This window comes from Zonotrichia leucophrys, chromosome Z (assembly GCF_028769735.1).
Source record: "Zonotrichia leucophrys gambelii isolate GWCS_2022_RI chromosome Z, RI_Zleu_2.0, whole genome shotgun sequence".
In the NCBI taxonomy this organism is placed as follows: Eukaryota; Metazoa; Chordata; class Aves; order Passeriformes; family Passerellidae; genus Zonotrichia; species Zonotrichia leucophrys.
Window position 1 is genome coordinate 10,236,917 of NC_088200.1, and position 27,468 is coordinate 10,264,384.

Below are 27,468 nucleotides of genomic sequence, written 5' to 3' on the forward strand. Positions count from 1 at the left end.
AAGAACTTAGGCTGCAAGATCAGGCTCTGAACAGCTTTTTTAAAAAGATAAACTGCTAATTGTAAACATCTGCTCTGTGCCTGAGTTCAGACTATTACTGTAATGGCACTTGAACACACCCTGATGGCCAATTTGTAGATATATTTTAGACTCCAGCGATTAAAACACCAGTACTGCACAGCAAAGAAAAACAGCAATACTGCCCCAACTTGAAGTGGCCACAGAGAAGGGATCAAAACATCAGGGGATAGATACCTTGTTACAGCTTATTGCTAGTTTTATTTACTTTCATATCACAAAATAGCATTAAAGACAGTTCTAAGTCCTATAATCTTTCCCATTTCAGGGTAGAAATATTAGAGAACCTGCAGGAAGGGCCACAACTCTTTCCTATGCAAGTATAATTAATTTTATAAACAAAGTAAGTTTTTAGAGCCCAATCAAGCTGTTTTCTGTTCGTTCTGTGTGATTAACAGGTCTCCATCTATGAGGAGCAAGGAGCCAATGTTCAATGTACAGATTGTACCTATGAGTCTGACCTAACAGGCGGCTGCTGAGAGAGAAGTTCTGTCTCAGACAAACAACAGTTAAAAAAAGGGCCAAAATTAAAGGGCAAAATGTCATTGCCATAACAGACAGCTGTGCTCCTTCCCTTAAGTTAGACTTGTCATTTTTTAAACTGCTGAACTAAGTCAGTTCACTACCCCATATGAAAAAGTGCTGTCTGCCTTCACACCTGAAAGCTGCAGTGGTGAATTGCTCAGGCTGCCTCAGACATTTTAGGACACCTTATCTCGAGTTATTTAAGAACATGAACATAGCTCTCAGAAGGTGGCAGAGTCTTACAAACTCAGTTTGTAAATGCACGTTTACAGGCAGAGTCTACATTTCTCTTACTTGCAAAACAATTAAGCCATTAAACCCTACAAGCTCTGCTACTGCTTTACCTAAAAAATACACCACAGGTAGTACAGATTCCCCAGAAATGTATGTGTATGCAGCTCCACAGAAAAGACCTTCGGTGAAGTTCCAACCCTGCACAAGTGATCAATGACATTGGGAAAAGAGCTTTAACAGATTCCACTACAGCAAACTACTTTCAGATACAGAACTTGTTTCCTGCTGTGTGAAAGCTTAAAAGATATAGCATATATGGAAAAAAGAGAAGCAAGGTCCATACCAAGCAAAGTGTTGTGGACAGAATAGCTATTACTGACCCATCCAAGAAGGCTTTTTGCATTTGTGAAGCACTGTCATCCTGTTCTTTGGGAAACGAAGACATTTTGAGAAGAGCAGCACCGTTATGGCAAGACCAACACCAAATCTGCAGAAAGACATTTATCAGATGAGAATAATAAGTAAATTCTCCTATACAAGGTATTTGCTCAAGTGATTGAGTGATTTCAAAATTTCTCTGTGCTTTTGTTTCATCGAATTTTTAGTGTATTTAATAACACCATCAACAGAAGCAAACTCCTACACCTGCACCAAAATTACATGCCTGAGTACACTATGTTACCACTTGCAAGTTTTAAGTTAGAGTTTACACAGGCACAGGGAAATATAAAATGACAGATTATGCCAAAACATTACTTTCACAACTTCCCTCACAGGTAAAAAAAAAAATTGATGAAAAAGTCTGTGGCAATACTATGTTGGAATATATGCCACAGCAAGATAGAACTTGTAAGTAACTTACATATATATTATCCATCAGTTTCTCCACTATTGGATTTTTCTATTAGCTCAGCCTTGAGATAACTCACAATAAATGCACTGATAATTTTCCATATGAACTATGCATAAAGAGTAATCAAGGCATATGAAATAATGTATTAAACACTCCAAAGCTAAATCAGATTGCATGGTCACAGGTATTTCTTGTGGCAAAACAAGTCCTCAAAGCTTCGTACTTCCCTTTAGACCTGATTTCCTCATGAATACTTCTTATTCCTTGAAGCTCTCAAGATGATCTGTAAACTTGCATTGAAACAGGGAGTAAGAATCCTTTTCATCAGGAATGAATGAAATGAAATCAGGAAGTAGAAGCTCTGCTACCAATTTACAGTGACCAAGAGGTGCACCTCAGAAGGATACAGAAACCTCACAATCATCAAGAGTGGAAAAAATTACTACACTGTCCTTCCATTACCTTCTATAACCAATTCAATATGGCCCAGTTATCTTGACACTACCCTCACAGAAACAGTTTGGAAATAATTAGAAGAGCTCTACAAGGCCTCTGAACAGTGGACAGCTACAGATGTTATCATCTATCTGCACATATGTAAGGCCTTTTACATGGTCACACACAACACCCTTCTCTCAAACCTGGGGAGAGAGAGGTTTGATGCATGGACTGTTCAGGGATGAGGAACTGGTTGAATGGTCCCATCCAGAGAGTAGTGGTCAACTACCCAATGTCCAGATGGAAATCAGTGACGAGTGGGGTCCCTCAGGGGTCTGTACTAGGGCCAGGACCATTTAATACCTTTATCAATGACACAGTCAGTGAGATTAAGTGCACTCTCAAATTTCCATACAACACCAAGCTGAGGTGGTTTGACAGGATGCCATCCAGAGGGACCCTGACAAGCTCAAGAAGCAGGCTCATGGGAGCATCATGAGTTTAACACGGCCAAGTGCTGGTGCTGCCCCTGGGCTGGGACAGCCCCTGGTACCAGCACAGGCTGGGCAGGAGCAGCCCCAGAGCAGCCGTGCCCAGAAGGGCTTGGGGTGCTGTGGGTGAGAGGCTGCACATGGCCCAGCCATGGCACTCCCAGCCCAGAGAGCCAAACGTGTCCTGGGCTGCACCCAGAGACCCGTGGGCAGCAGGGCAGGGAGGGGATTCTGCCCCTCTGCTCTGCTCTGCTGAGACCCACCTGGAGCACTGCATCCAGCCCTGGGCTCCCAGCACAGGAACCACAGGGACCTGCTGCAGCCAGCACAGAGCAGAGACAAGAAAATGGTCACAGGGCTGCAGCACCTCTCGTGTGAGGATACACTGAAGAGCTGGAGTTGCTCAGCCTGGAGAAAGCTTTGGAGGGATCTTTTTATGGCATTTCTTTACTTAAAGGGGACTTACAAGACAGATGGGGAAAGACTTTTTAGTAGGTCTTGCTGCGATAGGACAAGGGGTAATGATTTGAAACAAAAAGAGGGTAGATTTAGAACTACACATATGGAAGAAAGTTTTTACAAGGAGGGTGCTGGAACACTGGATGGAACAGGATGTCCACAAAGGTGGTAGAAGCCCAGAAACATTCAAGGCCAGGTTTGAGAGGGCTCTACAAAACCTGATGTAGGAGAAGATGCTTCGGGTCATTCCAGAGGGGGATTAGATGAGATCCTGTTTAAAGGTCCAAACTATTCTACAGCTCTGTGAACACAAGATGGAATAAAAAATCCCAAATATTTCTGTTTCTGTGTAAGAGCCAGTGTAATAGGTCTCTGACTCTCTGAGAAAAAGTCTGCCACACTACTTTGACTTTTAGGTAGGACAGTACAGTACCATCTCCTCCATGGACTAATTAACTGAAGAGCACAAAACGAACATGGTTTTCCTTGGCAAATTTAATGGACAAGCTTACACTAAGGTAAGACCTCACAAGTGAGATTGCTTTGATCCTTGTTTCCATCTTCTCTGTCTTACTGGTTCTTGAACTCAAAGGCAGGAAGCCAAACCCAGCTTGCTACAGGCTGCAAACCCAGTGTATTTAACTTCATTTTCTGTTAGACTTGCAGAACTAGTTTTTCAGTTGGGTTACCTGACTTTGTAAAAATGCTGCATCATCACAGCCACAGCCCTTACCAGAACCCAAGCCAGGTAACTGGAGGTGTTCAGCTACACCTTACATGCACCATCTTCACCTCAATATCCAAACAGCATTTCAAGGCCTACATATTGCCCCAGCCAGATGCCACTCAGCACAGTCTCATGAAAAACAGGCTGATGGACAGACAGGCTAGTAATATACGTAGGCTATAAGACATTAATAAATGGGAACTGCGAACAGTAAATACATATTTTGCTGTTATGTAAATATTAAATATGTTTTGCTACATATTACACTGTTCAGTGAAATACAGTATCAAGCACTTCTCCTTCCAACATCTGTTTCCCTTCTGTAGATAACCAGATATACATGTAAACTGTTAAAAAAAAGTTCTGAAAACAATATGCCATTAACATCTGAAATGTTAATTGAAATTATGCCATCTCAGTGAGAGTCTTACCCTCAGCCATACACATATACTTACAGGAATGCCTCTGCCTTCATACTTCAAGATATTCTCTTCAGAAATGCATATGGGAACAACAAAATACAAAGGCAGCCTAAGACAACAAAAAAGAGTTTCTTGGTCTCAAAAACTGAACAAAGAATAATCTCAAAGTTCCTTTTAATGACAGTAAGTGCCCTAACTCAAATTCTAACTATATATTCACCTTGCTACAATAATCTTTCCTACTAGATAATTCTATTGTCCTCAAAGCTGTGCCTTTATTTTCAGCTTGAATAAGGCTTTTCTCCCAGCCTTGAGGTCTGAACTATTTTCATTGCAACACTCCCCTGCCTTCACAAAGGTGTTATTAATTGTAACCTCTAAGACTGATTTCTAAGACTACCTAGGCTCTCTCATGCTTTGCTGTTTCAAAAGATACCCCCACAGTATTAAATAACTAGCTCTGTTTCCATACCTGTTAAGCAGTTCACATCCTAATTCAAGAATGTAATTTACTTTATCAAGGATTTCCAGCATCAACCAATGCTGTTTATGTTCACAGTTCAGAGAAGGAATGTAAGTTGGCTTGTAAGTACTTAAACTCAATTTGGGTCTCCCAAGACAGAGTTCTAGAATAAATAGTTAAGACTCTGAAAAATACTAGTTTCCAAGGTCTGTGAACTCTTTCAAGATTTGACTACGAAACAGCAGTAGAAGTATACAATGCCTTGTATACATCCTAAAGAGCTCACCACTAAATGCTACTCCGCTAAACTGGCAGCCAAGCTCAGCTAAACTTTGTTAACCTTCTCCTAAAGGCAACACAACTTAACTTCCACCAGCACATTCTGCGGATTTACTTCAAACCAGTTACTTTTTCCCCATCCAGCCTGCTCCCAACAAAAGCAGTGAAAAATCTCCAGTGCCTGTAACTTGAAATTTTACCACAGTAAAAGTACAGCACTGAGAAAGTGTCATCCTAACGAGTATGACAGAAGTGTAGGTCCCAGACATAAGTATTTTCTATTCTCCACTTCTTGATATACTCAAAGCTTGATTTAACCAAGGTACTGAATAGTTGAAGTTAACCCTGCTTGAATCAGAGGTTGTGCAGGATCACCTCCTGAGATTACAAACAAAATTATTCCCTAAATAAAAATGGAAATCATATTCTAAAAAGACTCCCAAAAACCTGTATAATCCCCAGCATCAAGAGTAGCACTGATTTTCACACATCCAAAGCTCACTATTAACCAGGGCAATCTTACTTTTCAGAGACTCTGTAGCCTTCGTTGGTGGTCACTGCTTTGTATTTCACATTCCCTTTGGTCCGCTCCAGCTCATCACGCCAGTCCTCCAAGGTTTCAAACATCACAGTTTGGTTCCTCCCATCTGTCAGACATCAATAAAATTAACTTTGCAGACTGTCAGGAATTCTAACACAAAAACAATCCTAAGTAAATGTGTTAGTTAAGGTAAGCAAGCAGAACCTCTTGCGTACCAAAAATCTCGAGTCAAAGACAAAATGTCTTTGTACACCACACTGCCTCAGTCTGATCGTCAACAACAGCAATATCAGATACAGCTGTTACTAATAACTTCAGGAACAGTTTCTCCTGCAGAAATGATTAATTTGTTACAGAACTTCCACACATCTGGGGCTGTCCTCACACCCAGCCTAAAATGCAGCTAATATCATTTTATAGTAATGCAGCTGACTGGCATCACTATATTAACAATCATACCAAAATTAACAATCATACCAAAAACCTTTCTACAAAATTTCAGCTACTGCATTTCATTTAAGGTTCATTTTTTTCCTCATGAATAGCTTTGCACTGAATAGAACATCTCAGGCACTCAGTAAGAGCAGAAAATTAATTACAGCAATTCAGTCTCAATACTTTCAATTTGGACTCTTCCCTGTAATTCCACTTAGCCACCTCAGAAACAGTTAAGACAGCAGCTTGATTCAGCTTCAAATCTTGTATAATAACCATATAATTTATGGAGTAATGTCAATTGTTTTAAGCACACATCCTAATTGACTAACATTCTACAATATCAGCTAAACCTGAAATAGCAAAGAGAGCTATAATTTCCATGGAAGACACAATGGTAACTTGAAACTTTTCACTGTAAGAAGATAAGGTAGATGAAAAATTTACAGCTCAGAAGAGAACATTATTGATGAGCTTTTGGAAACAGGATTTTAGAGGTATCAGACTGTGAAAGGCATAAACAACAATGTCTACAGTCTATTTGTCTTATCCTGTACTAATTTTATGAAGAATGACACTGAGCCACTTACTACTGAACACAGCTATTAAAATAGGAAAGAATTATGGGACAGCACTTTGGTGTTGCTTTAAAGAGTAGGCTTCTCCCAGGCTCTGTCTCTACCTGGAAATGCCTGCAGTCTTTTCCATTGTTTGTAGCTGAAACAGAACACCGGTTTCAGGTGAAGCCTGCAGGAACTACCTGAGCCAGCAATGTGCCTTCCTTGCAGCACACAGGCAGTGTGCTCCTGGGCTGCATTTAGCAAAGCCACCGTGTACCAGCTGAATGAAGCCACCACTGCTCTCAGCTGGAGGACTGTACCCAGTGCTGGGCTCCTGTTTGAAGGCTCCTGGACCAGGTCCAGTGAAGGCCCTCCGTGATCATTAAAGGGCTCAAAACACCTGATATGAGGAGAGACAGAGCTGGGGTCACTTGGAGAAGAGGGCTCAGGAGGGGCCAATCTCCCTGTGTATATAAACACTGGGGGTGGAACAGGGGAGGAGAGTACAGAAGATGGATCCAGACTCAGGGACTCGACGAGAGGCAGTTATGCACAAGCTGAACTACAGCAAATCCCAAATACACATTACAGTAATGTTTTCCACTACAAGGAGGGTCAAACAATGAAACTGACTCTCCAGAAAGGCTGTGGAGTCTCAATACTTGGAGAAACTCAAAACCCAACTGGACATGACTCAGCTTGGTGCAGTTAACCCTACTCTGAAGAGGGGCATATGGACAAGAACATGACTAGATAATCTCCAGAGGCTTCTTCTAACCTCAATGATCCTGAAATTCCTTGACATATTTTGGTGTTTGACTAATACCTTGCACACATCAAAACCTTCCTCTGTGAAGGGAATTGGTGTTGCTGGTGCATTAAGGGTCAGGTTCCTAATTCGAAACACCACTATTATTTCCACTAAAGTCTGAATTACAGAATGCCAGAAAGTACACTGACAAGTTTTTATCCTGAATTTTGCAGCCTAATGTACTATTCAGCCAAGTTTGATCAAGTGGGAAGATTATGTAATAAGTCAGATATAAAGGGAAGTCAAACCTATGCTTTTCTTGCAATTGCCTGGAAGAAGCATATTGGTTGCAAATAAGAGCAAAAGGGGAAGTACTTTCTCATAGGATGCCACTGCAAATGCAGTAAGTTCAGAATTAAGAGCAGGAAGTCTAGTTCACAGCAGTTATACAGAAAAACCACACTGATAAAGCAAGCAAAGTATTTTCTAGATGAACCATGTGAAAAGCATTTGCACATTTTAATCACAATAAGTTTTCAATCTAGGAATGCTACTTTTGCTTGTGCAAAAGTGTGCTACTTTTTTTGTGCTACTTTTTCTGTGCAACTTCCTGAAGGACACTAAAACCAAAAGGAGACAATTTAGAGTTTTTTAGCAACATGTTTAACAATGTACAACAACAAAAAAAAATTAATCTTTTGAAGCTACCTGCCAGCAGGACAGAGCCGTAAGTTGAGCACAAACTCAACTGTAGGCCTCCCAGACTGCTTAACAAACTAACTGTGCAACAAACAGATCAAAAAAACCATTTACCTGTGTTGTTTGGAGCAGCTGATGCATAAGAGAAGAGAAACAAACGTTTAAGCAGCTTAGGAGTCTGGCTATGATGAACTATACCACTGACGATCTAAAAAAGGACCAAAAATTAACACCCAAACACACACCAAGACTGTCAGTGTAGGAAAAAAAAAGTTGTTTTATTTTTTTTACCAACCCCTGCATCTAGGTTTTAAACAAAAGTAATGGGTTCTATCCTCAACAGCTGAAACCTGACTTTTCAGAAAGTTTCTATGTTTTCTGCAAGACACTGTACCTACATCATCTAAGTAACATTACATATGTTTAACCTCCAGAATTACTCTCACTTAAATAAAGTTAGTTAACTAACTTTATTTAAATAAGCTAGTTAGTTAACTAAATAAACTAAACTAACTAAACTAACTTTACCTAAATAAAGTTAGTTGACTCTTAGTTTGGAGTAGAGACTAATTTCTCAAAAAACCCAAAGTTATCAGGAAAGTAACACTATACTGAAGTCTAAAATAAAATGAAATTGTATGTCACAAACAGAACAGCTTCACAGCTTGTCCAAGTTGGAGCTAAGTTCCTGTAGCACTCCCAAGTTCCAGTTTTCTTTAAAGAGCCACTGCACCTGTTTTTTAACTGCTATGCACAATGAAATGTTTAATAAAATCAATCTTTTACTTTCTGTCTTAGCTGGAAATTATCAGAAAACACTTCCAAGTTTCAGGGTGAATTTCATCCTTCCCTCATCCTCACAACACCCAGCACCAAGTCAAAGATAGAAAAGCAAATTAAGTTACTATACATACTCTTTTCACTTCCTCTTCTTTTGTGTATCTCAGGCAGAAATTAAATACTCTAAGGTCTTTACAGTAGATAATTAACGTCTCTGGATATTTTCTTAGCTGTCCTGTTAGAAGTTTCTTTTTCTCATCAAAAACTGCAAAATGAAAAAGAAAAGTTAACATCAAAAAGGGACTTGTAATGTTGATAAAGTTGTCCCCGACTGACTTTCCAGAATTCTCAAGAAACTAATTCAAGCCCAAGTTTTCTCAAGACAAAGCAAGCATCGTTGAACACAGGCTGACAAGCCACAACCTTTTCTTTTAAAACCCATCAAATTACTTCATACAAGGTAAATGGCAAATTTGCAGCAAACCAGCTAGTCAGTGCTATATTTATTCACATACTGATTGCACACCAAGTTTAAAGTTTCAAGACACATAAAGAACAATTAAGTAGTTTTACCCAAGGGGAAGTCCCCAGACATCTGAGATCATTCTAAGTTCCTTAATTTTTTTTTAACCACCAGGAAGTCCCCAAGGCAAACCTCTGCTCATTTCTCTTTGAGGATGTACCATTTCACAACTTCAAGTGCTGCCAGCTCGGCCACTGGATATAAAACTAAAGTGTCTCACAACCATCACTGGTCTGCCTCAGTTCACTCTTTCAGAAATCTACACCAACATTTATAAACACACTGAATACTCATAATTAGTCCAGGAACAGGATTCTCAATAAAGCCTTCCCATACTTAAAATGATCCATCCCATTCTCATTTATCTTTTTTAGCAATACTGGCACATCTCTAAGCTCCCATGCAAAGTGCTTGATTTAGCTGGCACTTAAAACCTCCTTTTGTATCTCCTTTAATATGGTGAAGATATCATGCATCTCATAAAGCAAAGCTCCCTTAGACAAACAAAAGGAATTGTTTGAGAATTTGGTACCTGTACTGCTATTGCTCAAATGAAACGAATATATCCATATTTATAGAAACAGTTGATACATTGGAAGATCATTGTCTTCCAAATTTAGGGACTTTTCACAGTACACCCTCTTCTTTGAACAACTGCATTTTGAAGGAATCATTTTGTCTGTTCCAGTGGACAATTAATCAAATAAATTAAAATTGATTTGACAAGCTTGAGGGATAAGAAATTTATCAGAACCCAGTCTTATCTGTCATTTCATTATTAAAGATAACTGGAGCTGCTTTTTAATAATGTATTGGTTTTCTAAAAAGGATGTATTTGTACAAGGAGCACCAGCACTCCAAGTCCCCCAGGGTTAAAAGGCTGACTTACCTCCATATATTTGATCTACGCACTGCAGAGTTATGTCATTTTCTCCTACAATCTTATTCTTAAATTGTGGCTCCTAAAAACATGAAGGAAAAAATAGAAACATCACACTACAGTACCACCTTCTGCCAAGTAAAGGCTTTCCATGCACTGTTTTACTATCAGCATTACTGCTTATTCCTAGAAGCTGTGTACAGCAGGACACTGAAGAACAGTTATTAAAATGCAAGTTATACACACAATATAGCTTTATTTAAGTCTCAGCCATGCTTGAAATGTAGATACAGTTTTTACTTTTCAAATAGCTTCAAAGCATACATTTTTACTGAGAGTCACTTTTCAAACAAGAATCACTGCAGTAAACAGGAAATACAGTAGCTTCATGTGATCCAAGCCCTTTTATGACAAGTTTCCTTGCTATGGGAACCTGGCAGGAAACACAAAGCCTCTTAAAAGAACAAGTATCCCAAGAACACACTAACATTAAAATCAGATTTATGACTGGGTAAATTGAAGACACACACACAACCCAACTACCTAATCTACTGTGTAACCAAACTTGAAGTGATTTGGAGTTCCCTTCACTTCTACCTTTCCACTAGTACAGTTAAAATTGGCATTTTTAGCAATGACACAATTAAACACTATTAGTTTCAATATTGTTACCAAAGAGCTGATGTACACTACATCAGCAAATTATATTTTACTGTGAAGAGAGTAAACCTTATTCAAGTTACTTCCAGGTCTGTGGTACTCTGAAGCAGGTAACTAATCCTGAACTTTTGTTAAAAGAAATATAGTTGACTTGGCATGTTATAAACCCGAGGTTTAAAGCCAGGAACAGAAATTAGCAAGGTTATTACCAACTTTCCCCAGATCATTTGAGATTTACGTCAAAAGATTCTGCAGCTTTGTCTTAATTAATTCCAGAAGGTCCAATAGCCGGTACTTGGCTGCAGAAGCCTTAGTTTAATATTTAAACTTCGTGAAATTTAACCCCAATAAACTTCTGACTACAATCAATATGTGTCAAATCATATTATTCTCATTGTTTTTAAACTGTTAAGATCACCTTGAACGTGGGAGCCACTGGACTCCCTTTTCACTTCTAATGCACCTAAATGGACTAAACTATTTCAATGCTTAAGCTCATCAAAAGCATGATGGCACTGTGGCATTACCATTCTCCTCTGACAGCTCAATTTGAGTACCTAAACCAAAGGTAAAAAGATTGAAATAATTTTTAAGATTTAGGGAGTTTTTAGCTTTCTCAGTGTTTGCAAGCTCAACAGCACTAGGTTTTAAAATCTTTTCAGCACACATTGGACTTTGAATGAAATAATTCAGAGTTTCACTGAGCTACATAAATTTTCAGAGCATTTCCGCTGAGTATTAGCTTACTCAGTCTTGTACAGCCTGAAATGATTCTGCAGATGTAGCCCAAAGTCAAATCAGGCAGATGTTTTCCACCATCACAAACATTCACACTTCCACAAATGCTACCAAGACAAACAGTCAGAAATCACCTTTAAACAAACTGTTGATTAGTTTTCAAAACAATGGGTTCTTTTAACTTAGTTCATAACTCTTTATATTTTGTGAGTTGGTGAAGTTTATGTCTAATCCAAGTGTCCACATAAATGCTTGCACTGCTGCTGCTTAAAATAGTCATTAGAGATTGAGAAAGGATCAAGCAGATGCAGACTAATTCAAGTTATTCTGCACCCATTAGCAAATTTTACACATTTATGCTCATTCAGCATCTTTATATAAGGGAAAGATTTATGCAGAGCCTGTTTAGTCATAATTAGAAGACTTCTTTTCTTACATTATCATCTGAAGCAGAATCATCATCAAGGAAAGAAATCTTAAAGTTTGTGCAGACAAGTTTCCCGTAAGTACCACGATGTGACCCATCTTCTTGCACATACTTGCACACTGTGCTGGCTTCACAGAGCAGCAGTTCACCTGTGGAGAAGAAACACTGACTTGCAACATTAACTGACATTTACAATTGAATTATTTAAATTGTTATCTCAATCGCAGCAATAACTTCCTGGCAGTTTCTCAGAACTCTATGCCTAAAGATAGTTCATCACTGTTACACAAACCCACTAAGAGGCAGCTCCTGGAATCAGCTGTAATCTTAGTGGTAATCTTAATCTCCCAGGTTACTAATGTTATTCCAGAAGGCCTGAACTGCAGATGTTTGGGAGTTCTGTAGCCACAGGTACCTGTGTCATGGCCTACTCCAAACGGCAGAAAAATAGCAATCATTAGAGTGTGTAATTGAACAAAAACCAAAACCCAGCAAGAGCAGTTTATATAGTCAATAAACAAGTAGAAAATTATTCCAATCTTCCTTACTGTTAAACTTTAAGAATGCTGAAACATTTGAACTTGTTATTTCAAGTTCAGTGTAGTTATTTTTTCATACCTTTGACTATTTTACAGGTCCCAAGGCTATTTTGGAAGTCTCAAATACAGGTTTGCATAAATAGTAGTCAATTAAGTTGTCTTACTAGAATTCACAGGAATTGAACTTCAAATTTAAAAAGTAAAGTTTTAATAGATGTGATCAGACAGACACTTGGTCTTTCCTAAAAAGCGTAGGAAACCCAACAGAAGAACACTAATTTATTGTAAACTTTTACATGTATTTGGTCTTTCCTTATCTTAGAAAATACTTTTAAACAAGAAGTAATTGTAAATTACAAAAGAAAATATTAACAGTATAAGAAACATTGGAAGGCCCAAGTAACTCACAGCAGAGACAAAGCCACTAGAAGGTAAATTTCCTCTAGTCCTTGTCTTCAGTTCCAAACAAACAAAACCCACCCAACTTTAACTTCTAAGAAACAGGGCGAACTCAAGTGTTGACAGCTCTCCACATGCAGCTTACCTGAGGATACTGACCTCAGTAAAAAATTTGTTTTTATAGAGTTTTTGACATCACATGCAGATAGAGATGTTAAAAACATTTCAACCTGCATGTGTTTTTAAACAAAACTCTGTATTTACTACTTGTGACACTGATGTCACACTGAAGTGTTTGCTGCAGACATGGAAATATTTAAGTATTATTCATTAATCACTAATTTTTATTACTTAGAAGTAGTAATATACAACAGTTACCTGGCAGTAAGTGAGGATTTACTTCCTTTTCTATGGGTTCCTTTATGTGTATTTCCTAAAGAAAGAAAGAGTAATTATTACTTTGCAAAGATCATACCTTCAACACGTGCTGTAAAGAACTACACCTTCCCACTTTAATTCCTCACATCCTGGCAAATAAAAATTAAGGAAAAAAGCCTCCTAAATGAAAGGAGTTTATGTCTGCAATTTGATCTTCCCACTTAAAGTCAGAAGTCTATTTGCTAAGTAATTGTTTTGACATCCACAGTATCAGTTACATGCATTTGTGAACACACAAAAAATGCACTATTTGTGCAACAGACAGAAATAAAACATTACCAATATTTTTAAGTTCTCTCAGCACACCTAAATGGATAAGCATAAACTTAGTATTACAGCACCATCTCCCAGCTCAATCATAAGCTGTTCCATGTACGACTTGCTACTGTTTCTAATGTACCCTTCAGTTTTTCAAGTTTCATCCATGACTCCCTGTTTCTGATTTTTACATACATTTCAACCAAAGTACAAAAGTTACCTAAACAGCACTGACATGACTATATGGAAAGGTATTTCAGGATCTCAGAGTAAAGAGGTAAAACCTGATGACAGGAGACTCTTCAGTTTGGACCCAAATTGCACAAAACAAACATATTAATTTCTCTGTCTCACTTATTTTAGCCTTTAGGCACTGACAGTTGGGCTAAAATCTCCAGCCAAAAGACTATTAAACTAGAGGAGATGCTACACCCTTCCTGCTCAGCCTGTTCAGAACTTCCTCCTCCAAGCCCAAATCGCTTTGCATGCATTGGAGTCTTTCTGGAAAACCATTAGTTAACTGGAAACCCCCCGGGGGCACAGCAGTAAGCAAGCTAATTTTAGTTTGTCACCAGCATCCAGTCAGCTACTCCAATTCAAGGAAAAGAATCAAAAGAAGATATAAGCAATAATAATTTTGCTGGATTAAATACAGAGAAACAAAAGCCCCTGAGAGTACAAAAATAAACAGCCTCTGCCATTCATATAAACACTTGCACTCCATACTCAGAAGACCTAGAACTAAGTTTGAAGGCTGCACAGCAAAACCACCAGGAAACCACGTCATGAGAACAGCAGAGATGTTCAAGATAGGCCATAAAGAGAAGAAGGTTACAAAATGAAAGTAGTAGTGGTGTGAAGAAAGAAATCCATAACTACAGCTGACAGCTAATAGAGAAAACAAATCCCAGTTTGCTGTCTTTGTTGTCTAAGTGTGGATGCTGTAGAAGTAATATTCAAAGCTCAGGTTTGTCAGGTAAAAAGTTAGCTAAAATGCTACTATGACTTCGGCTGAATACTTCTACATTCAGAGGAGGAATATATACACCTTTTCTTCCCCCAGCATGGTCTCTTCACCAATGGTAGCTTTAAACTAAATGTTAGGTTTACAAATGCCTTTAATAGCTCTGCCTTGTACAATCACTCTTTGTGTCCAACTACATGCAACACTGCTCAGAAAACTGCATGCCAACAATCACGCCCACAGAACTGTAACAGCTATACCAGCCAGGTGCTTTTTCCAGCACCTCCGACTTTGGGAGGTGCCAGAAAGAATGTAATAACTACTGTTCTGCACACACACGGTTCATACTCACTGCCATGAGTACCACCTTATGCTAGTGTTGGAAGAACTGAAGAAAAAAAAAATCTGACCCCAAAGAAGTTCTTTGAGCTCACACCCATTTGTTAAAATGTAATTAAGCTTTTATAACGGGTTTCAACAGCAAATAATCTTGAATAAGTGGTTACAAGTTTTTGGTTGCAGGTTAAAATTGATTATCTTCTGAATGGAGTTAGAAGTTTAATCAAATTGCATCACAGCAGATCAGAGACCACAAACACTGAAATCACCTTGTAAAATCCAGTTTCACTTTCTTGAAAAAAGCCTACAGACACTGAAGGGCTTATAATAGGCAGAATTCCTATAATATTCAACAGACACCAAGAGTTAAGTCTCCAGAAGAGTTATATTTGAAATTCAACACTTACATTCCCACAGTAAATCAATAAACATATTAAAGGTGGTTTTGATACATTTAGATAAGAGATAGCTAGACTTCAAGCCATGAGTGCTGCTGAAGAATCCATGCTGCTGCACTCATTTTCCTAGGGAGGGTATGAAAATACATTAGATTTTACTACTGTCACATTTTGTATTTGCTCTTTTCAGTGAGAAGGTAAAGATCTGCAAGAAAAATTAACTCACCATGAGTCAGTTCAAGTTGTGTAGGAACACACATGTAAATTCAGCTGCCATCTCCGCTCTGTTTCAGTTTTATTTTTATAACGGATACAAGTTTTGGGGCAACACAGATCTTACCACTAACTGAAGAGCCCATTTCAATTCATTATGCTCAACGCCCCTTTAATCAGTCACACGTTCACAGTCACCCACGCAGTCCTTTATCCCTGGGTTTGTCTGACAAGAGGGTGAGGTAATTTGATTGGTAAAATCAGCTGGGAAGTATGTACTTGTCCTACATTTGGTTTTATTGTTAGTGCCTATTGTTAGCAGAACTGGCTCATCAACAGGTCAGATGAGCACACAACCAAAGAAAGGGAAGCAGCAGAAGTAAGCCTGCCCATTTCTGCAAGCTACTGAACACATCTGGACATCAGAAATCTTCACCCTCTGACTATTTGTTGAGCTAAGCATGCAAGTACTTTCCTTATGTGACCACTGAAAGCCATGCAAACCTCTAGAAAGAGCCTTTCATCTGTAGCTCCCCTGTTCTGAATGCCCCAAGAAGCATTTTGTCACTTCTTACTTAAGATACAAATGGGAAGCCCTACTACCAGCCACACTTAAAAGCAGTCACCCACAGGACACCATGCAAATGAGGAAAATTAACTTCATTTCTGACATTTCTGATACAAGAACCTCAGCCTCTAAAGGCTTTAGACACTTCTTTCTAACAGATGCTTCTCACCTGTGCACTTACCTTGTGCTATATTCCTTATTCCAGGTTCTCAAACTGTGGTAGGAAATATGGCAATGCCCTTTAATTATCAATTTTAACAGTAGAGAGTACCAAATTATGCCAAAACTTCAAGCTGACATGTCACACCAAATTAATTCATAATACATCCCCCTTCTTGCTAACAGAAAACAAACAAAAAAAAAAACCTTCTTTCCTTAAGGAAAGTTCTCTTCTTGTTTTTTACCCAAATATAAGGAACAACTGCGCAGTTTGCAATACCCAGGGACTACAGTCAACCCTCCTCTGAAAAAGTGTATTTAAAGGGGTTAAAGTATTTTCCTCAAGCCTGTCTGGGGAGACAAGTCTTCCCCAAGTGCTGACAGCACAAGTGAGGCAAGAGTTTAGGGCAAGAAGGTCGAGTTAATATAACGTAACAGGGTCCTTATGGTTGGAGCAGGAAAGGAATCCCAGATTACTTCTGCTTTTTGTCCTACAGTGTCACCACAACTGAAAGCAACTCCTCTCACTCCACAGGAAGGTAAACAATTGTGTACTGGAAATAAGTAAAGAGAGAAAAACATGCCCTGCATGCCAGAATCCAGATATTGATAAGAGAATCTCTTTGGGGTTTTTTTCATCATCACTGACATACAGATACACGTATATGTACCTACTGATACTGGATGTTGCCCATCAGCCCCAGCAGAGACACCATACACACAGCCTGCTGCTTCAAACTAAACTCTGAACCTATCTCACCCCACAGGAATGCTTCCACTGATCCACAGCTGGACATTTGCACTACAGGTAATTCCACAAATTAAAAACAAGACTTACTAAATATGCTGAGAAAATATGTCCGAAAGATTCAAATAATGAAGGAACAAGTGATCACTTCCAGGCTATCAAGGGTACTGTCTGAAAAAGCTGACAGGTTTCAAAGCTGAAACCTGTCAAATAGTGCTGCAAGAACACTGAACACTTCGATGCTTTTATATAGTTTTCCACAAGTAAGTTCTGCGCAGGGAAGACCTACATCCTGGTGAGGTTTGCGACGTGCCTCTAGTTTTTTTGTGTTTGCTTCACTAAAAAGATGGGTGAGATAAAGATAAATATATACTTAAGAAAGTTACCAGTTGTGAAAGTCAAACTGTGTACCAAAAGACCTGCATATCAGTTGTGGCAATCCAACAAGTAAATAGAGTGCTCCTGAGTAAAATAAACTTTGGTGGAACAGCTCCACTCGAATTCCATGCAAAAGAGGAAACACCCATGCAAATGCTGAGTATCTACTTTGCATCCAGAAACAAACCACATTACATACCTGGTACTTTCTGAAGAACTCTTTGTTGGTCAAACAAGCCTAATCCCATGTTGTATGCCATACAACCCACAGCACATGCTTACTACACTTGAATAACATTGCTGAGAATAACCTCTAACTGCTTGTTTTCCTTCCTTTCACAGCTGCCTCATCCAGAAGTCTATTAGATCATAGCATGTGTTTTCCCCAGCTGTTTCATCTCTTGTCCTTTCCTCTTTCCTTACATTGTCCTGTCCATCTCCTCTGACATCAACACCTGGTTTCCCCCATGTCAGCCCAGCTGTCCACCAACTCAATTCCTTATTTCCCCCTTCAACTCCACCACCCCAATTTTGAAGGAGGGACATATGTTTTTAAGACTGATCACAATACCGTACTGGGATTTACAAGCAAGAAGTATTCACAGTGCTTATGAGCTAAGAACAGTGCAGAATCTGAGAGACAAAGCACATGAGGCATGGAAGTTACCCTCAGCATTTTGTGGTGTAGCCCAGATTTCAGAGACAAGCAGCATGAAGCAGAAGAACCTCTTCCATAGCTTAAAGGCTAACACAGGAAAAAACATCCCATAAGAATGAATATGAAGGATTTAGCTTTAAAGAATGCATAGAAAAAATACCAACTTGGAGCTTGAAATGAAATTTGAAATCTAATTTTTTATGCAATTGAAGTTTTATTGGAAAATACAATCTAGCTTGTTTGACTTGTAAATAACTTCAGTTTTCAAAGTCTGAAAGAATTACAAATCATGAAGTAATTCACTGGTCCTTGTTTCACTGTCTCCACAGACACATATTCTAAGCCTGTGATCTGAAATGCCAAAACATTGACTTTATACCCTAGTATTCACCCCACTTCCTGCAGGGTAGCCAAGACTGTCCTGAGGGGAAGTGTGTCATTAATATCAACATCCTACGGTCTCACTCTCAACAGACCACTGATTGATTTGCAGTTCCATACAGCAGAGCCTAACTAGGTTATATTTAGTCAGATGTTAAAAACACTGTTTTTCCAGACATTTTGGGGTTTCACAGCAAAAATTACTTCTGTTTCTTTAAAAAACCAGCATTTTCTTTTCACTCCTTGCTTCCATCTGGTCATATATTAACAGGAATAGAGTTCCTGATTAATTTCATATTCAAATCAGCACACACAGCAACTTAAAGCTGACTTCATTTTATTTTTCAGAATATTGCCTACTGTGTCCCTCAGGTATCTGAAAATGGGATGAAAACAAGGTGGCACTAAACCAAAACTCAGCTCCACCTGTTAATTTCCCTATTGCAGGGCTCCCCTAACCTGGAACCAGCAGTTCAAGGCCTTGAAACAGCTTCCCAAGCAAACCTGGACGAGACCACAGAAGCTGGAGGCTGCACGCAAGGGAAGGCTACAGCTAACAGGACTCTACTGCTCTGAACTGCATAGTGGCTGACTGGAAATCTTGCCTCAGGCTGGAAGTGCAAAAAGATTCAAGGCAAGGCTCTGCAAATGCATGGAGAAGTCCACCGTTAACTCCAATCCTACACAGCTGAAATCTCAAACTGCTGTTTCCCACCTTCTGACATGGGCTGCCAGAGGAAGCATCACACCTGTGGCCAGTACTTCTTCCCTGAGCACCTGGAAGTTAAAATGCCTTGATGAAAGCTCCCAGTTAACCCAACTATGCTCCAGATAGAAGGAATCAGAATTTCCACTTTCCCAAAAGGAATTAGTTCCTTTTAAAACTCAACTACATGGAAGTTAACTTGCACAGGAAACCTGAGTTCACAAAGTTGTTTTTCTCTCACACAGCACTGTGAGAGATGCTCATTTCTGCTTACTTTAGGATATTTAATAAACAGGCTTTTTCTAGACACCAAAATAGCCTCACAGGTTTCATCACGTACCTAAAATTTTATTTTTAATCCTCATAAAAGCCACTAAAGTCTTCAGTTTCTTGTGTAACCATTAAGGCAGTCAACTGCTGTCAACAGCAGAGTCAGACTTGCTTTACTTGCTAATCACATCAGACCTCAGTTTCACTGTGTCTTTGAAGGAACAAAAGGGACATCCATCCTATGGCAGAAGTCACATCTATAACACAAACCTCCTGCTGCAAGAGTAAGTTAAATTCTTAAATTTAAGTGTAACATGTAAAAGCAGCAAGAACATGTAAAGAGTTAATGACACCAATGTCTACTGAATCAGGGTATTTCATCAAGAGCCTCACCTTCCAGTGTTACACACTTTAGTTACTCTTCCTGCAGCCATCAGGATCATATTAGAAACATTACATCACTGCACTTAAAATCAAATTAAAGTATTCTTTACTGTTTGCCATCTTGCTGCACTATGTATATATTTACTTCTGCTCTTTTCAACCACCCGTTTTTTCTAGCAAGCTTTAGTCATACACCAAACTTATTTAAATGGTGAAATGTCCTCCAGTAAGCCTAACAAATAAAGTTGTTTCCAGTTCCCAGTATATTTGTATGAGGTACTTTCCAAAGGTGAAAAAGTGACCTCGTCAGGGATGTATTTGCTGACTCCAGAAACACTTGTACCTATCATTTCCATCTGCTTGCACTTGGAAATACAAGAACGAGATAAAACTTTCAAAGTAAACTGATGAAACTACAAGACACAGGGTGTGAAAAACATGTAAAAACTGGATTTGCTATCACCAGCTAAGGACATAAGTTTTAAATACCACAGCTGAATTTGGCCATAACAACTCTGAATGTTCTTTCAGATCAAATGCAAAATAAAACCACCAGATTCACCGAGGTCCTATCAGTGACAGACTCTGCACTAACTAACAAGATCGGCAAAAATCTTTTCCTTAAGAAGTTCTCAAGAGAATTAACAATTAAGAAGAATCAGGTTGACACAGATTACAAAGAGCTATGAGTGGAAAAATCCCAACACTTATGGCTAATAGCCATCAAATGTTTTTCCTAGAAAACAGCTGTTTACCAGGAATAAGAATGCTGGAATACAGAAAAACAATACTGACCTAATACCATGCGCTAACAAGATGACCTCAGTAAACTGAGCCTAAGGTAACTTTGATCAAACTGTCAACGTAAGTTTCGACAAATAAGTGAACGGACAACAGGCAGAACAATACCAAAGATACACACAGAAATATACACACTCCCAAGAATTCAACACGGAGCTGTTAAGGAAGGACATCCAGCGCTTTCCATTGGCGGAACTGAGAGCAAGGAGCTCACCGAGCAGAACGTGAAGTGATGCTGTTCAGGGACAATAAGAACAACAGGTTCGGAAAGTCCGACCTTACGGGCCGAGCAGCCGCAGCTGTAAACCTGGACGCGGCTTACAGAAACAACTCCGCTGACCACCCAGCTCTATTTTTTAAGCTCTCCTCCACGCCGCTCACCCTCGGGGCAGCCCAGGCAGGCTGAGCCCCGCAGTGCCCGGCGGCAGCCCCAGCCCTAACCCTGGCGCCCCGGCCCCGCTCCGCCCGCCCCGCGCCCCGAGCTCCCAGCCGGGGTGACCGAGCTGCCCGGCCCGCCCGCCCGGCCCCGCACCTCCGGGCTGATGTACGACACGAAGGACGGCTTGGACGCCCTGGCCCCGCCGCCCAACATGGCCCCGGCCCGCGGCGGCGGCGGCAGCTCCAAACGCTTGCCCCGAGCGGGGAGGCAGCGGAAGGAGCGATCCCCCGGCAGCGCGGCGACGCCGAGCCGCATCACAGAACCGGCGCCGCCCATGCCCGCCCCCAGCCACAGCCCCGGCCCCAGCCGCGGCCCCGCTCGGCGCCGGCCATTTGTGGGCACCGCCTCCCAGCCACCCCGCCCTCACGGGGCGTGGCCCGTGCCCTCAGCGGCCGCGGGGGTCTGGGATGGCCTGGGTGCCCGTGTAATGCCCCGCAAAATGCCCCGCAAAATGCCCCGCAAATGCCCCGCAAATGCTCCGCTCAGCTCTGCCCTCGGTCTGCGCGGCTGAGGACAGAGCCAACAGGGCTCTGGAGCCAACGGGGATCCCCCGCCGCTCTCTCAGTTTCGGGGTAACCACGTACCTTTCTGTGTAGCTGCAGGGACCTCCCGCTCCTGGCCTGTTCCTTGACCCAGCCGTCGCTTCCACAGAGTCATAAAATCGCAGAATGGTTTGAGTTGTGAAGGACCTTAAAGCTCATCTGGATCCACTCCCCTGCTGTGGGCAGGAGCACCTTCTGCCAGGTTGCTCCAAGCCCCATCCAGCCGGGCCTTGAGCAGTGCCAGGGATGCGGTATCCTCAGCTTCTCTGGGCAACCTGCGCCACTGCCTTACCCCCCTCACAGCAGAGACTTTATTCCTAGCATCGCCTATAAACTTCGTGTAACTCATCTATTGCACTGTTTCTCACTCAGCTGCCAAATGCCTGTGTTGTATCTGTGCACACTCAAAGGCAACTCAGCATTAAGGAAAATCTAAACAAGGCATCGATATGCAGTGTTACTTATGGCAGGAGAAGTGCAAGAAAAATGACATAAAACACACTTTCCATTAAATAATCCTCAAAACCCTCTAAAATGTGACTGCTGATACTTCTTGATACCTCAAGAAGTCCTCTGCCCAATGTCTATTTAATGTGTTACAGCCACAGCCTCCCTGGAATGTCGTCTTTGCATGCTGTATAATCAGAGCTGTAAATATACACCAGGTTTAACTGATATGTAGGTTACTTTTAAAGGCCTCATTTTATATGGATACAGAACAATGCAAATATTGTAAACGGCCCGTGGCAATGCAGCAAGACTACCCAGCAATTCAAATGGCAAATGGTAACCCAGGCGACAATTTGTGCAGAATCAACTTTATGGAAATATTTTTACAAAAATAAAACATGCTTTACAAACTCCAGTAGACCATAGGACATGAATATCAACAGTTCCTTCAAACATTAGTGATAAGCACTTTCCCTATCATTTCCCCCCACTTTCTGTTTTAATACTTCACTTTATTTACCTTGCTCCAAACCCAGACCTAGGAAAACTACAGCAGGAAGAAAAAAGGTTACATATTTATAAGACAGCATTTATAAAATTAAATAGAGGGACTGTTTCAATTCAGAAATAAAGCTATTTCCCTGTTTTCAGAGTCAAGGAATGAGAAGTCCTTTGGATTTAATCACCTTCTCTCTGGAAAAAAAGCTCAAAACAACCCAGAGATTAGCTTTCATTAATAGTTTTACAACAAAGGCTATCCTGCTATGGGATCCCATGCTGAAGAGCTCTCATGTTTCTCTCCACAGCTGCTTCCACATCATTCCTTATGTCGCATCTGACCTCAGCTGCAAAGGTCAAAAGTACACCCCATGGGATTCAACTGGTGCAAATCCAGGGTGAGGGGAAATGTGGGACCCCACCTCTGTGCTCTCCAGTGTATTAAGTACTTAAAGAAAGAGAATTACATATTTAAAAAGTCTTTTAAAATACCTGAATTTAGAGTGGGAATAATGTGAATACCACAGCACGCCTTGAGGTTTACAGCACACTAAAGCAAAAATCAGCTACTTACTGACATAGCATTTCTCAAAGAGGAAGGGATGTTTTGACACTAGGCCAGAGTCTTAACTCTGATCGGAAGTGCAAAAGGAGCCTTAATTCCCACACAGCACATGGGAATTCATTCTTCATCTTGTCATGAAAAAAAGACATACATAAAAAAAACCTCTGAGTGAACTGCTATTCTCTATCAGCAAAATACCCACATGGTCAGCATGGGATGAACAGGGTGTGCTTCATCCTGGGGTTTGCTCTCCAGGATGCAAAATGTGTGGGAGTGAACCCATTGCAGAAGGGATTTGAAGCCTTTTTGCTAGAATTTGGGGGCCAGATTTGGATCCCCCCCCTAGTTCATCTTTTCTGGAATGGCAGAAATAAAACTATAGCAAGTTAACTTAATTCAGAGAAAAACATTAGGATCTGAAAGGACCAGCTTTCTAAAATCTGGAGCATCTGTGGGGAGTACTCACAAAAGCCAACTTCAGCCCAGCCACCTCATCTCTGTAGATTCTTCCTGCAGACACTGGAGGGAAATAGGTTCCTTCTAAAGGCAATGGGGGCAGCAAGTAAATTCCTTGTTAAGACTGTCCAGTGCTCAGAGCACCTCAGGAATTCAGCTTGGCCAGGCTGAAGTTGGCCTTTCAAAGTGCCCTCCTTCCCCTCCTTGTCTTTGCACTCCCCCTATAGTCCTCTACTGCCTCTCACCTATATATTTACATGCTTACTTTTTTGTCATTTTAATACAGTCCCTCTCTTCAGCATTGTCACTCTGTGTTGTTCCAAATTGCTCCATACCGATGAGGAAAGAAGACAGTTCAATGATGTTCAATCATTTGGGATTGTTCTCTACACTCATAAAGACTTTTAAAATAAAATTTCTGCAACAAACTGAAGTTCCTGGAATGGTGTATTAACAGGATAGGTCTTCCCATGTTTCTTCTAAATGGGAAGTGTTGTTCCATGCTGCCAGTGACTTCAATCCATTAAAAAGAAAAAGAGCTTATCAAATAATGTAATTTACTTTTGTTCAATTTTGTATGTAAATCAATGGCAATCATGCAAATGTAGAACAGTAAAACTTTTTAAAGCCAAGTTCTAGTTTGTGTGTAGTGGGTGAAGAATATATGGCGTTTAACTGTTGCCATTTCATATTGATACGTTTTCTAGAAGTATGACCACAGAATCTAATGCTGCCTGCAGGAGGGAAACTCACAAACCAGCTCTCCTCTTTCTATAAAGACAGATTACTTGGTTTAAAAAATTCACAGACTATTAATTTGAATAATTATTTGGGCTGAATTCTCAGCTGTGCACAGGCTCCGTGGCACAACAGCTGATGGAAGGGAGACACAAGGATCTGTTTGCAGCTTCTCTAGCAGTTTTCTTTCAGTGATCCTCTTAGCTGCAAGTGGTATCTCATATTTTTCTTTGTGGCAGTCCTCCTTGTCAGCATTTCCTTGGCTATGGGAAGTATCCTGGATAAGGATATCCTAGGCAGGATCTGGAGCACAGTTGGTGAAGATCACTGAACACAGCTCTTTGTATCACATTTCAGCTTTTCTGAGCCTGGGCCTTTGTAAATCTCAGTGCCTTGGAGAGTGCAAAGGTTGCTTGGATACTCAGGGGTTGCAGGCCAGTGTGTGTTGTGGGTGCTTTGGTATAGGTAGGACAGATGTAGTGAACTTTTAAAGCCATTCATGAGTGCTGAGCAAACTTGCATGACTATGTCTAATTTCTACTCTCCGTTTCCTCTTTTTGAAGAAAATAGAGGGAGTCTTTGCTGTGCTGCAGAGCGGCAAAGTCACAGGTGTGCATAACTCCCATTCCAGAGTGGTAAATCAGAGGCAGGAATCTGCAGCTGTGCTCCCTTTTGAACTCTCATCATGGCTGGATCCAGGTCTGGACACTACTTTTAGTACATGCAACTCCAGTGGTGACAGAGGTGAAGAATTTGAAGTACCATCTCAAAAGAGGATCTCAAACAATTGCCATTTGTCAAGGTTTCATGATCTTTCTATTCAGAAAATCTACCTGTGTGTACAGTTTGATTTTTTTTATTTTCACATTTTTGAGAGCCTTACCAGAGGAACTGCACTTAGGTGTGCGAATCTGGGTATTTCTGGTGTACCAATACGTTTACTCTGACATTTCACAGAGCCTTGCAGATGCTTGTGTGCAGCTCAGAAGGGAGGAGCTGTCCCAAAAGTGTTGGATTTACCTCAAGTCTACAGAGGTCTGCCATGCATGCTGGGTCTGATATTTGTACTGTTCAATTAAGTAACTCAGTTTAGGACTTTAGCATTTTAAGACTACACACTAAAGTGGCTGAAATCAGTATCCAAGAAATAAAGAAGACTTAAGATGAAGCTGGAAGTCAGATTACTGGGAGCTAGCAGGGAAAAAAATCAGAAATTAGGAATGTACTGAGATGTCCTCTGGGAGAAGGTCACCAAATCAGTCTACAGAGAGCCAGCAGCTACCTCTGCTTTATACAGGCTAAGAGAATTTTCTGTGAAAAGTCATGAATGTTAGCTTTCTACAAATTAAGACAATTCTAAAAGAAGAAAACAAAAACAAAAACCATAAAAGGGGCCCGCTCTCAGATGCTAGTTCTAATACTGTACTCACAGTGACATTTTCATTTTCCAGTACTTTCAGTGTCCTTTGGGAATTATTTTCTGAACTTGGTTCAGATTGCAGTTGGTCACCTTTGCAATGAGCTCATTTTTGAAGTATATGGTCAGAGATTGTGTAATGCTGTCCTATATAAACCTTTTATGTTTTATCTTTGTTGCAGTGGTCTTTCTCTACTGGATGTTGTGTGATTAAATTTCTTAAGCAGTTTTCTACTCCTCATTGTGAGAACCTAATCACTCTGGGTAAAGGGGAAGCAGATCTACTCTAGCTCTCCTCAGCTGAAATATCTGGCTCTGTTTCCTGTTCCATCCCACGTCTCAGTCCTGAGACACTATGTGCCCAGTTCCTGCAGAAGGTGGTTGAAGAGATGCAATTTTTTCTTAAGTAAAGCCATCTGGGATGTCCCACACAGCCACACATCGTGACTCAGAAGGCAAACAGCACTTCCTTCAGGCGTAGCAATACAGACCAGTGCCAGTTTGTGTCCATCCCTTCATTACTGAATGTTTTTGTTCTACCAGGGCCTTCCAGAGCTAACCTTCCTAACCATTCTAACCAGGGAGGTTCATCTGCCATTTGGGATATACAGTTCCAAAATATCCACAAAGAAGAGTGCAAAACCAAATTAACAACTACACCATGGAGAGCAGGACAGAGGCATTAACTGCTGAGAACACAACCTGGACCAGAGTGCTTACTTTAGCCATAGAGATGCAGCTGGGAATTACATGTTCTAAACTTGAAGATGGAAAACAAAATATTGCTGTGAGAGTTGTGAAAACTCAGGGAACAAAGCTCCTCACATTGAATAACAAAATCACCTTCTCTTAATAGCTACAAGTGGGAGAAGAGGAAGTGAGTAATTTTTTAATAACTCTAACTCACCCAGGAAAGCATGGGTGTCACAAACAAGAATACAAGGGTTAGGGAAGTTCCCTGCCTTTTTTAGCTATTTTGAGGCAAACACAATTACTTGTTTGTGGGCGCACACACAAACTTCTTTGTCACGTGGTGAACTTTATTTTATTCTCCAAAATGCTGTGAACAGAAATTATTTCAGGCTGGGTATTTCTTATCCTTAGCAGTACACAAAGGGTGAGTCAAACCCTACCTGTATCAAGAAAAAGCCTACACCATGGCTGGATGTGAGGCAAAATTACATCAGGGCTCTCCTCCCACCCTTGTTTCTTCTAAACCCACAGTGCAAACGGAGGTCCAAGGATCATGAGCTCGTAAATAACAAGACCAATAAATTTAAGTGTGGCCTTTCTGATATCAAAGGATGTGAACTGACCCTTCTGTATTGGAATGAATCCCACAAAAGAAAAAAAACCCAACATTCAGCTTCCAATTGATTATCCCTAAGTTGGGTGGAGGAAAAAATCTGCCAAGGTGTCCTTGGACAGCCCTGGTTCTTTCTTCCCAAGTAATTTCTCCAAATGCAATGCATATGAAAAGTCCTTGGGAAAGAAATCCAGCTGTCTGTCACTCGCTAGGAATCTGGTCCATCTAGTTAAACAGTTGCTCTTGTGCAGGACTCTTCCTGCTGGGCATGAGGAGAAGCAAAGCAAAGCTAGTGAGACCCATCCAGTGTTCGAATTACAGGGTACAGGATGGGTCAGTTCTAGCATATCCATGGGGAGAAATATTCATTATGAGGCCTACACAGTTACCTCTTCTCTTTGGGAAGGACACATACAGACTTGAAAGCTTTAACCTCTTTTCTTTTACCTTAGAAGAGCTGTGTCCTGGCTCTTCTGTTCTTTCCTTTATCAGT

The 27,468-nt window shown here is 40.5% G+C and overlaps 1 protein-coding gene across 1 annotated transcript in view; it reads right to left on the reverse strand.

The window, feature by feature from the left end:
- MTMR12 (myotubularin related protein 12) overlaps positions 1-21,264 on the reverse strand; it is a 31,335-nt gene extending 10,071 nt beyond the window's left edge. Inside the window, exons 1-9 of the mRNA XM_064736493.1 lie at positions 21,097-21,264; positions 13,280-13,334; positions 11,973-12,112; positions 10,148-10,220; positions 8,870-9,000; positions 8,070-8,163; positions 5,493-5,616; positions 4,261-4,336; positions 1,218-1,324 (exon numbers count right to left, since the gene is read on the reverse strand). Coding sequence (XP_064592563.1) covers positions 1,218-1,324; positions 4,261-4,336; positions 5,493-5,616; positions 8,070-8,163; positions 8,870-9,000; positions 10,148-10,220; positions 11,973-12,112; positions 13,280-13,334; positions 21,097-21,258 — 962 coding nt within the window. The 5' untranslated portion in view covers positions 21,259-21,264. The remainder of the gene's footprint in view (positions 1-1,217; positions 1,325-4,260; positions 4,337-5,492; positions 5,617-8,069; positions 8,164-8,869; positions 9,001-10,147; positions 10,221-11,972; positions 12,113-13,279; positions 13,335-21,096) is intronic.
- Positions 21,265-27,468: the final 6,204 nt, after the last annotated feature.